We start from the raw sequence: 15684 nt of genomic DNA, 5'->3' as shown, positions 1-15684 counted from the left end.
TTGTCTCCTTTTAAGCGTACCGCCACCTAGCTAGGAGGTTTAGGTGCCTACACGCTCATAGAAAATGCACAGTCAGCCTATTTTTATGTACCCGTTGAAACAAATGGGATGATGTCATGGGTAAATTAAAAAAAGTTCAACAAAATGTCATCTTCCTGCCCTCCATCTGAATATGAAGTTACATCAGTTTATTGATGACACAGGAGTGGTTGGGGAGGGACCAGGTGCAGGAGTTCTCCACTAGAGTTCTTCTGTCTCAGGGGTCTGTCTCAACAGGGTAGCAGGGTGGCTCAGGGATAGACTCCACCATGGTGGTTCCCTCTGAGAAGCTCACCGTCTGCTCCTTGGTGAAGTCCACGGTGCCTGGGCTGATAATGGGCACCTTGGCCGTCATGGTGGTGGAGCTGTTGCGGCTCTCCCTGCCGATGTCCCAGGTCTTCTCCACATTGCTGGTCTTCTCCAGCAAGACCTTCTTCTCCACACTGCTGCACTCCAGGTTGGTGACCCTGACAAACTGCATGGCCTCAGGAGGGTGGTTGAACAACTCGATCTGGTCGATGGCGTACTCCACGTGAGAGATGTGCTGGCTGTAGGTGTCCCTGTTGATGGCCAGGACCTGGTATCTCTTGTACCAGTACTCATCACCCTCCCAAGGCAGGAAGAAGGCTTTATGTTGGGTCACAACCTTTCCCAGACCGTATTTGTTCTTGCCGACGTATATCTCAACACCTTGGCAGGTCTTGACAGCATGTTGGGGGACAGCACCGTATTCCTCCTCGATCCACTCCACAAACTCAAAGTTGTCCACATTGACCAGGACTTCGAACTTGGAGGATGAATGCTCCTTGTCAGCGTAGGGGTACTGGCAGAAACTGCCTTTGCTTGCGGTATAGAAGCCAGCTTCGCAGTTGACTTTGCAGATGTAGTCATGTCGTTCGGTGTAACCGTTGTAGATGCCCACAGCACCATTAGGGAGGGACCCTTCCCATTGAACCCATTTAAGGTTGGCGTTCTCCCCATACATAAACAGGGAATCGGGGAACTGGGGCTCTAGATCTGAGGTCTCTGTCAGTGTGGATGGACTGTGGATGTCCAGATCAGGGACCACATCTTCCAGCAGAGGGTTGAGCCAGGGCTCTGTGATGAGGTACAGAAAGCAAAGGTCATAGGTTGCAATGGAGTATCTTTTGTGGATTTGAAATCTAACGTAATTTGGATTCATTCACTCATTATTGATGAGTTAGTTAAGAAGCTGAGAATAAAAATGGGGCTTCTAAGAGAAAAAGGTCCTGCCTCTCGCTAAATAGTAGAAAGCAGATTATTCGGTCGACATTCTTATTGGTCCTAGACTATGGCAACATTATCTATTTGAGCGCAACTGCCACTTCATTAAAGCCATTAGATGCAGTTTAGCATAGCCCACTGAGCTTTATTACCAGTGGCAATTTTAGTAGTCATCACTGTATTCTCTACCAGAAAGTTGGTTGGTCCTCTTTGATGTCACGTAGATACATTGCTATGTTTTCATTTATAAAGCCCTTTTACAAAAAGTCCCACTCTACAGAACATCTTTACTAAACTTTAGACATACGAGTTACCACACCCGGGATGGTTAACTTTGGTCTCTACTGAGTTAGATAAATCAGCTACTAGTTTTCTTGCAGCTTATTTGTGGAACAATCTTCAACATGTTCTTAAATTTGATGTTTTGGTGCCTCTTTTATATTTATATTTTGTATTTATATTGATGTGTGTATTTTCTGTAATTGATGTAATTCAGAGCTCATCTGTAAAAACCCTTGGTCTCAGTATGACTCCCTGATAAAATAAAGGTGAAATAAATCAAATAAATCAAATAAATACAATTCTTTAGTTTGGTAGAGAATATTCAGACAAAATGTTTACACTCTGAGACCCAATTGAAAGTTTCTGATCAACGTGTTTGTGTAATAGGCTGTAATACAGGGGAGAGTGGTGGGAGGAGCTATAGCAGGACAAGCTCATTGTAATGCCTGGAATGGAATTAATGGAACAGAGTCTAACATGTGTAGTTTCCAAATGTTTGATACCGTTCCACTTATTCCATTCCAGCCATTAAACTGAGCCTGTCCTCTTATAGCTCCTCCCCCCAGCCGCCTCTGGTGTAATATAATCAGACTCACTGCTTGGTGCATCCTGCCCCTCCTCCAGCTGAGAGGTGTAGAGCAGGGGGTCAGAGAGGAAGACTGGGCTGCAGAGCTGCAGCACTGCCAGGATGACCAGGAAAGTCAGCCTCATCTAGCAACACACACACACACACACACACACACACACACACACACACACACACACACACACACACACACACACACACACACACACACACACACACACACACACACACACACACACCACAGTCACATCAGTTTACCTATCTCAGATGACATTAGCAGAGTGCTACCCTGTGCATTTTTAACATTCACCACCTTCAATCTGGAAAATGCTCAGTGTTCCTCGTAGCTGGCATTTCCATATAAATATCCATGCGTTCCCCCATCTACAGTATTTCAAACACTTCATTGAATATACTTCAGTATATTGCTGATGGACTGAATACATTAAGATGCTCATTTGTAGGTCTTGCCTATTATTTACTAAAGAGAATCACAACAAAACTGCCTCTCCTCTCTCTGCCTCTGATTGTTTTATGTTCCAGATGCACAATACAGTAAATCCTGATATTAGTATTCAGCACAGAGCTAACAGTAATATAATATTTTATACACATAGGTTGATGTAAAGAAGCTGTGTTACCTTGACAGGTTCCTCCTCCAGTGGCTTGATCTGCAGCCCCTTGCTACGTTTTAAACCTCCCTGCAGGATAATTGCCCCCAATAAAGTAGCCAGTGCTACAGTGAGTGGCACCATGCCCATTGGTCTAGTACTCTTACTATATAAGAGTCCTCTGCTGCTGCTTCCGCCCCATTACTTTTGGTGTACAGTGCTTATTGTTTAGTGATTCAAAAAGTAAAGTGAAGGACACTGCACTAAACAGATACAACTAGAGAAAAAACATTCAAGAGGGAGCTGGTCAACACAAAACAGATTTCCACCGTGCCACAAAGGACAAGGGGCAGCTACGCAAGGAGAGACAACACCAAAAAGGCCCAACCACCACTCACCCCGACCCACACTGCACCAACATATGTGGCTGCCGGATCGGCCTCTACAGCCACCTGAAGACCCACAAATAGAAGACCTCATTGAGGACAGTCATACTCGACTCGAGTGATCGCCGATGATGACGATAAAAATAATTTGACTATGTAGTTTTGGTGCTCTTGCAGTGGTTGTGTAAGTAATGCTTGAGAGGATACCTTTCTACCCCATTACAGCAGTCAATATGAGCTTTTATATCACTGGACAGGATCTACCAGGAATCACGTACAATATCTAAGAACAAAATCACATTGCATAAGAATGGCTTTGGTATTGTGATGCAAGTTAGGTTGTTCTTGGTAAGCAAAGACAAAGAACCCAGTGGTAATATCCTTTAGAGTCCTCCGTTATCGATTATTTTAGAGACTATCGCCATTATCACAATAACTATTACCTCGCAGAAACACAGAGATAATATTGTTGACCCTGTACGGATGAAGGCCAAAAACGTGGAATTGCTCTGATTGGTAAACCTAACTGATGATCACAAGGGTCAAGGCCATCTCTATAAGTCCTTGAACAGATAGCTATTATCAATTCCATTATCATGGTAGATTGAAAAGACTCAATGTTCCTCTGCAGATAATAAAATAGGACAGACAGTGTAAAGGTCTTTACATTGATAGAATATGTCTTTGATCATTCATTATCACCGCACTTGTCGACACATTTATATCAATTACACATGAACTGCTCTTCTGGGATTTATTGAAATAAATCATGCTATTACGCTCACAACTAAATAGTGCTTCCTAATCAAATGATGGAAAGGCCATGTTTGTGCTGTGTCTGTGTATCATTTCACAGGACTGGAGGTCACTGAGATAAGGCTGTCTGATATTTCAGGACAGTCTGCGCAGTTCTAGAACCTTTTTTATCTCTGTTAGCTTAATCAGGTTAATAATCCTCATCTTATCTTCAATATATCTGTTCTTCCCTACTGGTAAGATGATGGGATGCACAACAACAAGAAAAGTGCACAACAACAAGAAGCTCCTGAACTATGTCCAATGTGGATTATTTTGTCATCGTGTAGATTGTCATAGTGGGATGTTGACTGTCAAGGACGAGAGAGAGAGAGAGACAGAGACAGAGGGAGAGAGACAGCGAGAGAGAGAGAGAGAGAGAGAGAGAGAGAGAGAGAGACAGAGAGAGAGACAGAGGGAGAGAGACAGCGAGAGAGAGAGAGAGAGAGAGAGAGAGAGAGAGAGAGAGAGAGAGAGAGAGAGAGACAGAGAGAGAGACAGCGAGAGACAGAGAGAGAGAGAGAGAGAGAGAGAGAGAGAGACAGAGAGAGAGACAGCGAGAGAGACAGCGAGAGAGAGAGAGAGAGAGAAAGAACGCATCAAAGAGAGAGAGAAAGACTGGCTTACATTTCAGATGATTATAATAATGAAACAATAATACAAATGAAAATAATAGAAAGTGACACCTCCACATTCCTCCTCGTTCTTCTACCATGCCAGTCCATGACAGCCCTGAGAGAGTTAGAGTGAGTGTTGTAATTTATGAGTGTCATACAGGAGCTATATAAGCCTGGAGAACCAACAGGTTCACTGCTCCCTGGGGGGACACTGTGAGGGTGTGTGCATTTAGGGCACTATTTCACTATTTGAAATTATACAGTGTGTTGCTGTTCAATGGAGCCTACATGAAAACTGGCAGAAACAATAAGGAATGGGAGTTTGACAGCAATGTCATGTTGAGTTAATGTAAATTTGTGTAACATTATAGTTATAACTATAGTCCTTGAATGTTTCCTAATATTCCTCCTTTCCCTGGTCTTTCTCAGATGAAGCTGCCGGTCTTGGTGGTCGTCTCACTGCTGCACCTGGGACAGTCCTGTGCCCAGGCTGCAGACCCCCCTCCATGCAGCCTCCGGGACATACTGTAGTGAGGAAGAGCTCCCTGAGACGGAAGGGTAAATTAAACTACATTTGTATACTTCTCTAATTTGATATACTCCTTTTATTCAGTCAATCCCTGCTTTTGACCTCTTAGAAAGGAAAACAGAAAACATTCAAAAGGTCATCAACACAACAAAAGTAGGTGCATATTGTGACACTGTTTTATTCTGTCTTCTAGTGTCCCTCTTGAACCCAGTACTGGAAGGTAGGTTCCCCCCAACTGAACACTATAGGTCCAGTCCAGGCCCCACTGACCCCTCCTAAGTTTGAGGACGAACAGAAGCCTGCTCCATTCATGTTCAGGGACAATGTCAGGGGGTGGCAGGTAGCCTAGTGGTTAGAGTGTTGGACCAGGAACTGAAAGGTTGCTAGATCGAAATCCCGAGCTGACAAGGTCAAAGTCAGTTGTTCTGCCCCTAAACAAGGCCGTTGACCCACTGTTCCTAGGCTGTCATTGAAAATAAGAATTTGTTCTTAACTGACTTGCCTAGTTAAATAAATGTAAAATATTTTTTTATATAGCTCAACTTGCAGTGGCTGAGCTGGAATGGTTCTCTCCTCACTGTAGCTGTGGGCATCTACAACAGCTACACTGAACGCACAGACTACATCTGCAAATATAACTGCGAAGTCGGCTTCTACACAAGGGGCCTTACTGCCAATACCCCTACGGTGACAGAGAGTACTACGTTCCAGATCCTGACCAACAAGGACCACTTTGAATATGTGGAGTGAAAAGAGGACTCACCTGGCTCGGTGCCCACAGACTCAGTCAGAACGTGCCCCGGAGTGGGCATCTACATGGAGAAGAACAAGTATGGCTTGGGGAGGTGGTCCCTCAGTTCAAGGCCTTCTTCCTGCCCTGGGAGGGTGATGAGTGCTGGTACAAGAGCTACCAGGTCCTGACCATCAACAGGGACGCCTACAGCCAGCACATCTCCTACGTCAAAGTACAGCATCGATGAGGTGGAAATATTCCACTACCCCCCCCCGAGACCATGCGCATTTCCGTTATCACCAACAACGAGTGCCAGATGGTGGTGAAGACGGTGACCATCTCCAAAACGTCGGAGGTGAAGAGCACCTGGAACATCGGACGAACCACCATTCTGGGCATCACCACCGGCATCACAGCCAAGATACCCCCTGACTGGCTCCGGAAGGGTAGAGTTCAGTGCGGAGAAGACCCTACAGTTCAACAGGGGCACCACTATGGTGGAAGCCCACAGCCACTCTGTGTCTGTGGAGCTCAACATAACACCCAACCACTCCTGTAACGTGTACATGGAAGGCCGCAAGTTCACCGCAGACATTCCCTTCACAGCCAGGCTGAGCCGTACATATGGCAACGGAGAGGCCCTGTGGACCTCTATCTCTGGGGTGTACAATGCGGTTCAGATCGGAGAGATCCGGGCCGTGGTGGACCGCTGTGAGCCTGTCATAGACGCCAAGCCCTGTCATTAAGACTAATATCATCCAAACTAATTCTAAATCTAAATCTACATACATCTACACTCACACTGTAAGTATACAGTCTGCTGTATACTGTATGTCACAATCTATATTATCAAGTACTCCCTAGGTTATACCAACACGGATTAATGTGACACATGTAGCACATTTTACACAAGTATTGTACAGTTTGTGGTTCCTGGCCAGGTGTAAACTACAAAGCAATGGAAAAACTGACTACTGTGATTATTGTGTTCAATTTTTTTTCACAATTTATGTCTAATGAATTAAATGACAGAAAATACAGAACGTGCCTGTTTTGAAATGTATGCTCTCAAAAAAGAATGTGTACATATATTGCACGTTGTAATTTAATTCCTTTTTATTGCCTTTTTATCTGCAGCATGGAACCATATTGGAGTTTTTTCAATCACTTGTGCAATTTTCACAAGTATGTGGTACATTTTCACAACTCTAAGCATGGCTCATGTTTCAAAACTAAACACATTTCAATTGACTGAGTACAACCAACTGATTCCCACTTGTTCACTGCACCAAATCACTCATTCAATTTGAATACATATTCAATCTAAGTATCTGCTTTTCAAAATGCAATATTCACTTTACTTTTGATATGATATTCTTGTAATGTGTTAACAACACAATTAACTATCATTTAATTAAATTGCTCAAAACTGATAACTACTGAACCAAAATGATGTAGTGCCTTGTTAACATATATAGTTCTAAAACTACTGAACACTGTACATTTCTAAATTTGTATCTCATAAATGTATGAATTTGACATCAATTTATGTTGGAAGGTAAAAACAAATCATATATGGATGTGTCTGTAAATACTCCATCATCATTCTCCGTCAGCCAGTGTGGACAAAGTGGAAATAGTCTTTGTGCTTGTGCTACTATTTGTAATTATAGTGTAGTGTACAATGCACTGCTGAAATACATGGGTTGTATATAACAATATATTCCACTCATCTGAATTCCATTGATACACTGTACGCAGATCAATTTCAAGCAGAAAGACAGGAGATACCTTATCAGTTGACAAGTCAATTAAAAAAAGGGTGATTTGGCATACTTTACCGTGCTACGATTTAACAGTAGCCAACTGCTTTACAATACTCCTATTTCTGATGATTTGTCCTAATTGTGTACTATATAAGGATTATGAAACTGTTAGACTGTCAAACAGTATTTCTCAACATGCTCACAATTTGCCATTGGATAGAAATTATATCAAATAAATAGTCAAATACTGTATGGAAAATGATATTACCATGTACTATTCTTTCTTTTCAGCACTTCAAAAAGAACAGTTTTGAAATGTGTATGTTGTGTTTTTTTGCTATTGGATAAAATGGTGAATGAATTCATGTTTTTTTTGCACAATCAAAGATTCTGAACATAAGATAGGGGGCAATACATTTGTTTTCAGTTTAGAGTTTTGTAGTCAGAGTTATGAAAATATACCACATCTGAAAAATGTGCCAAAGAAAAAACTTTATTTGTGGTCTCATAACAGCGCATAACATTGCCTCCATTGCCATTACTATAATAGAACAGTAGGGGGAAGCAACAGCAAAGTAACGGCTTTCAGAGAGAAGGAGTAGACCTGTGTGTGTGTGTGTGTGTGTGTGTGTGTGTGTGTGTGTGTGTGTGTGTGTGTGTGTGTGTGTGTGTGTGTGTGTGTGTGTGTGTGTGTGTGTGTGTGTGTGTGTGTGTGTGTGTGTGTGTGTGTGTGTGTGTGTGCGTGCGTACGTGTGCGTGCGTGCGTGCTTGGATGTGTGTGTGTGTGTGCATGTGTGTTTATATGGTTGTGTGTGATTGAAAAAAACTTTATTTTTGGTCACATAACAGCTCATAACATTGCCTCCATTACCATTACTATAATAGAACAGTAGGGGGCAGCAACAGCAAAACAACAGCTTTCAGAGAGGAGGAGTAGACCGGTGTGTGTGTGTTTGTGTGTGTGTGTGTGTGTGTGTGTGTGTGTGTGTGTGTGTGTGTGTGTGTGTTTTGAAGTTTGTGTGTGTGTGAGTGTGTGTGCATGTGTGTGCGTGTGAGTGCGTGCGTGCTTGGAAGTGTGTGTGTGTGTGTGTGTGTGTGTGTGTGTGTGTGTGTGTGTGTGTGTGTGTGTGTGTGTGTGTGTGTGTGTAAGTGTGTGTGTGTGTGTGTGTGTGTGTGTGTGCTTGGAAGTGTGTGTGTGTGTGTGCGTGCGTGTGGGCTTGGACGTGTGTGCGTGTGTATCCTCTCCAAAGAGACCTGACTGTCTTCGCTCGTTCTATTACAGTATCAATAAGCACTAACTTTTTACTGCGACCATATGTCTGAGAAGAGAGGTGGATCAGGGTTCTACATGAAAGCTGTGTATTCAGCTGCCCCCATCGCAATGTTGCAATTGACAGTTATTGACAGTTATAGACTATTAGTGCTTTCTTAGAGATGGTCCATACAGTAGAGAGGACTGGGATTGTTGTTAATGTGACGGCCAGTATAAAACCTCTAGTCTAGAGTAGTAGACCTGCAGCCTCCCTTCACTGTGAGTGCACTTACCAGTGAGATGAATAAAATATGTTCTACTGTATGCCCTCTGTTCTCCCTCTCTCTCATGGCTGAGATGAGACGCTCCAGTAATTCTCCTTCATGTGAAATAATGGCCAAGGTGTTCTCTGTATCACTCTGCATCCTCTCCCCTAATTGATTGTGTAAGGGGGGGCCAGGTCTGGTCTCTGCAGTCGTTGGAATGGGAATGATGCTGTGATTCGGATGTGTGCTGCTTGTGTGACGTACTGCTACCACTGTAACTCAGAACTATAGATTTGAGGTGATTCCTGATAATAGGGCACTCTCAATCCTTTTGAAATGGATACTTTTTTGTATTTTCTAGATTTTCTAAAGATTAGAATGTAGATTAGATAATTTCTCAATAAACTCAAAGTTGTTTTGGAATTGACTCGTGTCTTGCTCTAACACTCTTTTAGTTTCCTATGTGAATCTCTGTCCATCAGCTAGTAGTGTGGTCTGATAGGCCAGATAAAGCTCCAATATAGGTGACATAGGTGAGTGAACACTTTCAGCTGGATGACCATATAATTGTGTGCAGGGTGGCAGGCATAAGGCAGAAGGCTTCTTCAGACTTCTTCATTACTGTATAACTTATAAAGCCGTGCTAGTTTTAATGAGACCATAACAGTAGCTCTGAATGATCCAAGTGCCCATGGATTTCACTTAGCTTGATATTTAGCGAACTCCATGACAGAAGCGTAAGCAAGGGGCAATAGCAGTACACAAGTAGACTACAAATGCATGCTGGGGCAGGCATGCCCTGAGCTTGTGAAGTGAGCGCTATTAGAGAAATACTACTACTGGAGCGAAATTGGAAGTGGGCGAGAAGGCGGACGCTCCAGCCATTGGGAATCTCGCTCCATCCTCCAGTCAAATTGGGCACGCTCCGGTCTTTGCTCCACTCCAGCTCCGCTCCGCTCACATACTCTGGTCCCTCTCAATACATACACACACAAACTCGCACACACACAAACACATAAGTAAGTACATAGCAAAGTATGGAATGGTGTATGTAAGTCATAGAAAGCATGTTATTGGTACTGAGATGTATGTAGTGGAGATCGAGGCTGTGTACTATAGGCCCGGTGCTTTTAAGCTCTGTACCCTTTAATAGACTTCCAGTTCCTCCTCTCCAAAGAAAGGTTACTCCTGGGATGCTTTCTGATGTGCTTCAATGGATACTGGCCTGAATTCTTTGAAAAAGCCTCTTCTCAAAGTGGGGTCGCAGAACAACTTGGAGGAATGCACCCTCAAACAAAAACATTTTGATTCATTATTTATCTCTAGTTGGTTCCTAGTTACAGTGGGTTGCGAAATTATTCACCCCTTTGCATTTTTCCTATTTCGTTGCCTTACAACCTGGAAATAAAATAGATTTTTGGGGGGTTTGTATCATTTGATATACTCAACATGCCTACCACTTTGAAGATGCAAAATAATTTTTCTTGAGAAACAAACAAGAAATAAGATAAAAATACTGAATACTTGAGTGTGCATAACTATTCACCCCCCCAAAGGCAATACATTGTAGAGCCACCTTTTGGAACAATTACAGCTGCAAGTCTCTTGGGGTATGTCTCTATTAGCTTGGCACATCTAGCCACTGGGATTTTTGCCCATTCTTCAATGCAAAACTGCTCCAGCTCCTTCAAGTTGGATGGGTTCCGCTGGTGTACAGCAATCTTCAAGTCATACCAGAGATTATCAATTGGATTGAGGTCTGGGCTTTGACTAGGCCATTCCAAGACATTTAAATGTTTCCCCTTAAACCACTCGAGTGTTGCTTTAGCAGTATGCTTTGGGTCATTGTCCTGCTGGAAGGTGAACCTCCGTCCCAGTCTCAAATCTCTGGAAGATTGAAACAGGTTTCCCTCAAGTATTTACCTGTATTTAGCGCCATCCATCATTCTTTCAATTCTGACCAGTTTCCCAGTCCCTGCCGATGAAAAACATCCCCACAGCATGATGCTTCCACCACCATGCTTAACTGTGGGGATGATCCTCGGGGTGATGAGAGGTGTTGAGTTTGCACCAGACATAGTGTTTTCCTTGATGGCCAAAAAGCTCAATTTTAGTATCATCTGACTAGAGTACCTTCTTCCATATGTTTGGGGAGTCTCCCACATGCCTTTTGACAAACACCAAATGTGTTCGCTTATTTTTTTCTTTAAGCATTGCCGTTTTTCTGGCCACTCTTCCATAAAGCCCAGCTCTGTAAAGTGTACGGCTTAAATTGGTCCTATGGACAGATATTCCAATCTCCGCTGTGGAGCTTTGCAGCTCCTTCAGGGTTGTCTTTGGTCTCTTTGTTGCCTCTCTGATTAATGACCTCCTTGCCTGGTCCATAAGTTTTGGTGGGAGGTCATCTCTTGGCAGGTTTTTTGTGGTGCCATATTCTTTCCTTTTTTGTATAATGGATTTAATGGTGCTACGTGGGATGTTCAAAGTTTCAGATATGTTTTTATAACCCAACCCTGATCTGTACTTCTCCACAACTTTGTCCCTGACCTGTTTGGAGAGCTCCTTGGTCCTCATGGTGCCACTTGCTTGGTGGTACTCCTTGCTTAGTGGTGTTGCAGACTCTGGGGCTTTTCAGAACAGGTTTATATTTACTGAGATGTGCCAGATCATGTGACACTCAGATTGCACACAGGTGGACTTTATTTAACTAATTCTGTGACTTCTGAAGGTAATTGTCTTATTTAGGGGCTTCATAGCGAAGGGGGTGACTACATATGCACGCACCACTTTTCTGGTTTTTATTTTTTATAATTTTTTGAAACAATTTTTTTTTTTTTCACTTCACCAATTTGGACTATTTTGTGTATGTCCATTACATGAAATCCAAATAAAAATCAATTAAATTACAGGTTGTAATGCAACAAAATAGGAAAATGCCAAGGGGGATGAACACTTTTGCAAGAAACTGTATGTGCTCTGAGTGGGTTTGGGGTATTTGTAATCAGTTGGGACATTGATGGTATAGTAGATTGACTAAATTAATGTAGCTTGGCATGTAACTCATGGATTCAAAAGCTGTGTTTGTTCATCTGGCTGTTATGGTACATGTCTTTCAAAAGCATGCATTTCGCCCATTTCTGAGTAGCTGTTCCAGCTTGTTTACAGTGATTATAAAGTAAAAACTACAAACCAACATGCACACTGTATTTAGGGTTGCTTTGTTAGTACGTATTCTTTAAGTAAGTGAGGGTCAAAAGTAAGTGAGGGTCAAATGTCATTGTCCTGCTCGAAGTGAAGTTCTCCAAGGCCATTCAGGGTGAAGTCAGAGACAGCGCACTTGCAGTGTTGAATTTACTCCAGTCAGTGAATTGAAACTGTTGACCCAAAAAGGAAAAGCATGTTGAGTGGTCCTGAAGATGAAGACCTAGAAAATGACTGGAAACAAATGAAAAGAAGGAAGGAAAAAAGAACCCCACCCTTATCCCCAAAGACAGGCAGAAGACAGGCTCTTACTTTGTTTTGTCTAAAGGTGAGGGTGTTTTTCTAATGTCCAAGAGCTGAGAGATGTTTGAATGAATCCAGACTCTGAACCCTCATACCCAGACCCATTGGTGACGCATGGAGCGGGAGCTAAGTGGTAGCCTCCCGTGCATTCTGACATCAGAGGTAGTAACTCGAGGCTAACTCTATATATTTTTATAAACATTGGGGTTTGGGGTTTTGGGGGCAGCTATGAGGTTTGGTAGAGAGCCGCGACTAAGGCTAATGCACTGGATCCTTGTAACATCACACCGCAGCACTTTTGTCGAATTCAGCTAAAGTCTTATTCACCCACAATACTGAAACCGTCACACTAAAGGCACTGTCTAGCCAAGAGCCTGACCTTTAATGGACTTACTCCTATCCCCCTGAAGGTAACAAACATATAAAGATCTCTAAGAACTTCCAGCAGGTCAGTGTTGGTCCCTGAACTTCTTATATTGAACTTTCTAAGGCACTAGTTGACATCTGTATGGATTCAGTCAATCAGGAAAATGTACATAGCAAACATACAATGGGTTGCAGGTATAGTAGTGCTTAAAAGCGTTGGGCCAGAAACCGAAAGGTCACTGGTTCGAATCACTGAACCGACTAGCTGAAAAATCTGTCAATGTGTCCTTGAGCAAGGCACTTAGCCCTATTTATTCCTGAAACTTTGTCTAGGTAAGATCGTCTGCTAAATGACTAAAATGTAATTTAATAAAACATAATGGCCTATTTTCCAAATCTATACATCAATGCACCAGTAAAATCAACCCATGGAGATTTCAGATAGAAGTATATGACTTCTATCTGAAAAGGCCAATTGGTCTGGTTGTCCATGCAATGTGACCTCTCTCTTCAAAGACCTACAGTTCCTTCAGAAAGTATTCACACCCCTTTACTTTTTCCAAAACATGTTGTGTTACAAAGTGGGATTCAAATGGATTTAATTGTCAAATTTTGTCAACGATATACACAAAATACTCTGTAATGTCAAAGTCGAAGAAGAATTCTCACATTTGTAGCAAATGTAATATATCTTCATTAGATAAGTATTCAACCCTCTGAGACAATACATGTAAGGATCACCTTTGGCAGCGATTACAGCTTTGAGTCTTTCAGGGTAAATCTCTAAGAGCTTTGTACACCTAGATTGTACAATATTTGCACATTATTCTTTTAAAAATTCTTCAAGCTCTGTCATTTTCAAATCTTGACATAGATGTTCAAGCCGATTTAACTCAAAACTGTAACTAGGCCACTCATCTTGGTAAGCAACTCCAGTGTATATTTGACCTTGTGTTTTAGGTTATTGTCCTGCTGAAAGGTGAATTTGTCTCCCAGTGTCTGGTGGAAAACAGACTGAACCAGGTTTTGTATGTTCTACGTTCAAGTTTCTTTTCGAAATAAACACCTAATTTATTTGGACTATTTTTCATAATATAAGTGGCAGGTAGGCAATACCTCAATAGCAGCAGATACATTTTCAACAACTCAATGATTCAACTTTTACATGTAAAATGGTACTTTGGGAAGTCTCAACATTATCAACGGAGTAGAGAAGGTTGTGAGGTGTGAGTGTGTATTTTAATTATTTATATAGTTGATAAATATATTTATATTTTATTGAAATATATTCCAATATGCCATTTTTCCATTGCCTCATGCATTGGTTATCTGGATGTTAATCTGTCACAAAGCTGCAGTTTGTAGAGGCTGCCTTGGGCTTCTTAGTCAACATCTACCAGTCCCAGGAGCTCCTCTCATTCAGTCATTCAGTATGAGTGATCAGGTGGGATGGGCAGTCATTACCCAGAGGAAAGTTTTATGAGCCCCCGGTGTCCATAGACTCAGCACCGCAGCTCCGCAAATTAAAAGCTTCCACAGGGAGAGGGTTCAGTGTAGGGTTCTGTCAAGCGCATATTAAGCACCCACTATCTATTATGATGGATTATGCGTAAGTGTTTATTGCTATAATTATGGAAAATAACCCTCAAGTGCAGCAGCACAGATGCACAGGGAGGCGATGGATTGAAGCATCCGGCTTTCAGCTGTGTTTGTAGGCTACTCTACTGTAGCAAGCCTGCTGTTGCTCTTGTCTCTTGTATGAGAATTCAGAGATGCTTTGGGTTTAAAATCCTGTTGTACATGTCACTCTTAATGAGCCCATGCTTGTACAACCACAGCAGTGCTTTGGAACAGAGGACTTGTCAGAATGAGAGATACAGGAAGCACAATAACAGTTGGTGGGTATCATCATACCAAGCCACACTCAGCATTCACCAGCTTGTTCATGCCTTTCTATCTTTCTTCTCCATTTTAGTAAGTTAGGTAAGTCACGCAGAAATATGAGCTTTGGAATGACACAAACCCAGATGGAAGGAGCTCTTTTGAACCTCACATTTTCATAGGCAGCGGAGAAAGGAAATCATAAGGAAACAATGTGGTTTGAGAAAGAGTCATGTAAAAAATAGCAACACTGATAGTTTGCATTGAACAATTTAACAGTTTTACAAACCTTCGAAAAAAGGCTTTAGTCAAAATGGTCAAACTGCCTCTCTATAGAAGTAACATTCCACAAGCAACTCCAACCTCCTATTTCAGATTGAGTGAACAGCCATTGATACTGTGTATCTATTAAATTCAGAGGAGACGGTTAGTTAGTGAACCACATAGTAGACAGGGTTGCTATCTGTCAACTGAACTTGTTAGGTGAACTTGTCAACAAGTGTCCCAATGTACGACATTACCGATTGAATCAGTGCTAAGTAGATGACAACACTGGAGCCATGTTTGTGGTATTGAACTGTTAACAGCACAGCCAACAGTATCAGACATGCAATCAAATAAAAGGGAAGGGGAAGAGAGGGGGTGGGGGAGAGAGGGAGGGGTATGGGGTGGATAGACGCCCGAACATGGAGGGCTATTCACAAGTACAGACAGATGAGGAGGAGAGGGAAAAAGGAGGGAAAGGAAGTCAAGTGAACAGTAAGAGACTAGTTTCTGTATTTAATGTTAGGGTTGAATTCATTAGGGCAGGAGTAGAAAAGTGTTC

At 42.3% G+C, this 15684-nt stretch overlaps 1 protein-coding gene and 1 pseudogene across 1 annotated transcript; one reads left to right on the top strand and one right to left on the bottom strand.

Annotated features, from left to right (window-relative positions):
* Positions 1–256: 256 nt before the first annotated feature.
* Positions 257–2887, bottom strand: LOC115111420 (natterin-4-like). Its single transcript, XM_029637445.2, has 3 exons — positions 2794–2887; positions 2163–2277; positions 257–1137 (listed from the first exon to the last, which is right to left on the bottom strand). The coding sequence occupies exons 2-3, from the start codon at positions 2275–2277 to the stop codon at positions 257–259; spliced, it is 996 nt and encodes a 331-aa protein (XP_029493305.2). The 5' UTR covers positions 2794–2887.
* Positions 2888–4657: 1770 nt separating this feature from the next.
* LOC115111001 (natterin-4-like) lies at positions 4658–7857 on the top strand (annotated as a pseudogene).
* Positions 7858–15684: the final 7827 nt, after the last annotated feature.

The sequence above is a fragment of the Oncorhynchus nerka genome, linkage group LG27 (assembly GCF_034236695.1).
Source record: "Oncorhynchus nerka isolate Pitt River linkage group LG27, Oner_Uvic_2.0, whole genome shotgun sequence".
NCBI lineage: Eukaryota > Metazoa > Chordata > Actinopteri > Salmoniformes > Salmonidae > Oncorhynchus > Oncorhynchus nerka.
Note: the sequence above shows the minus strand (reverse complement) of the source record. Positions and strands in the feature narration are given on the sequence as shown.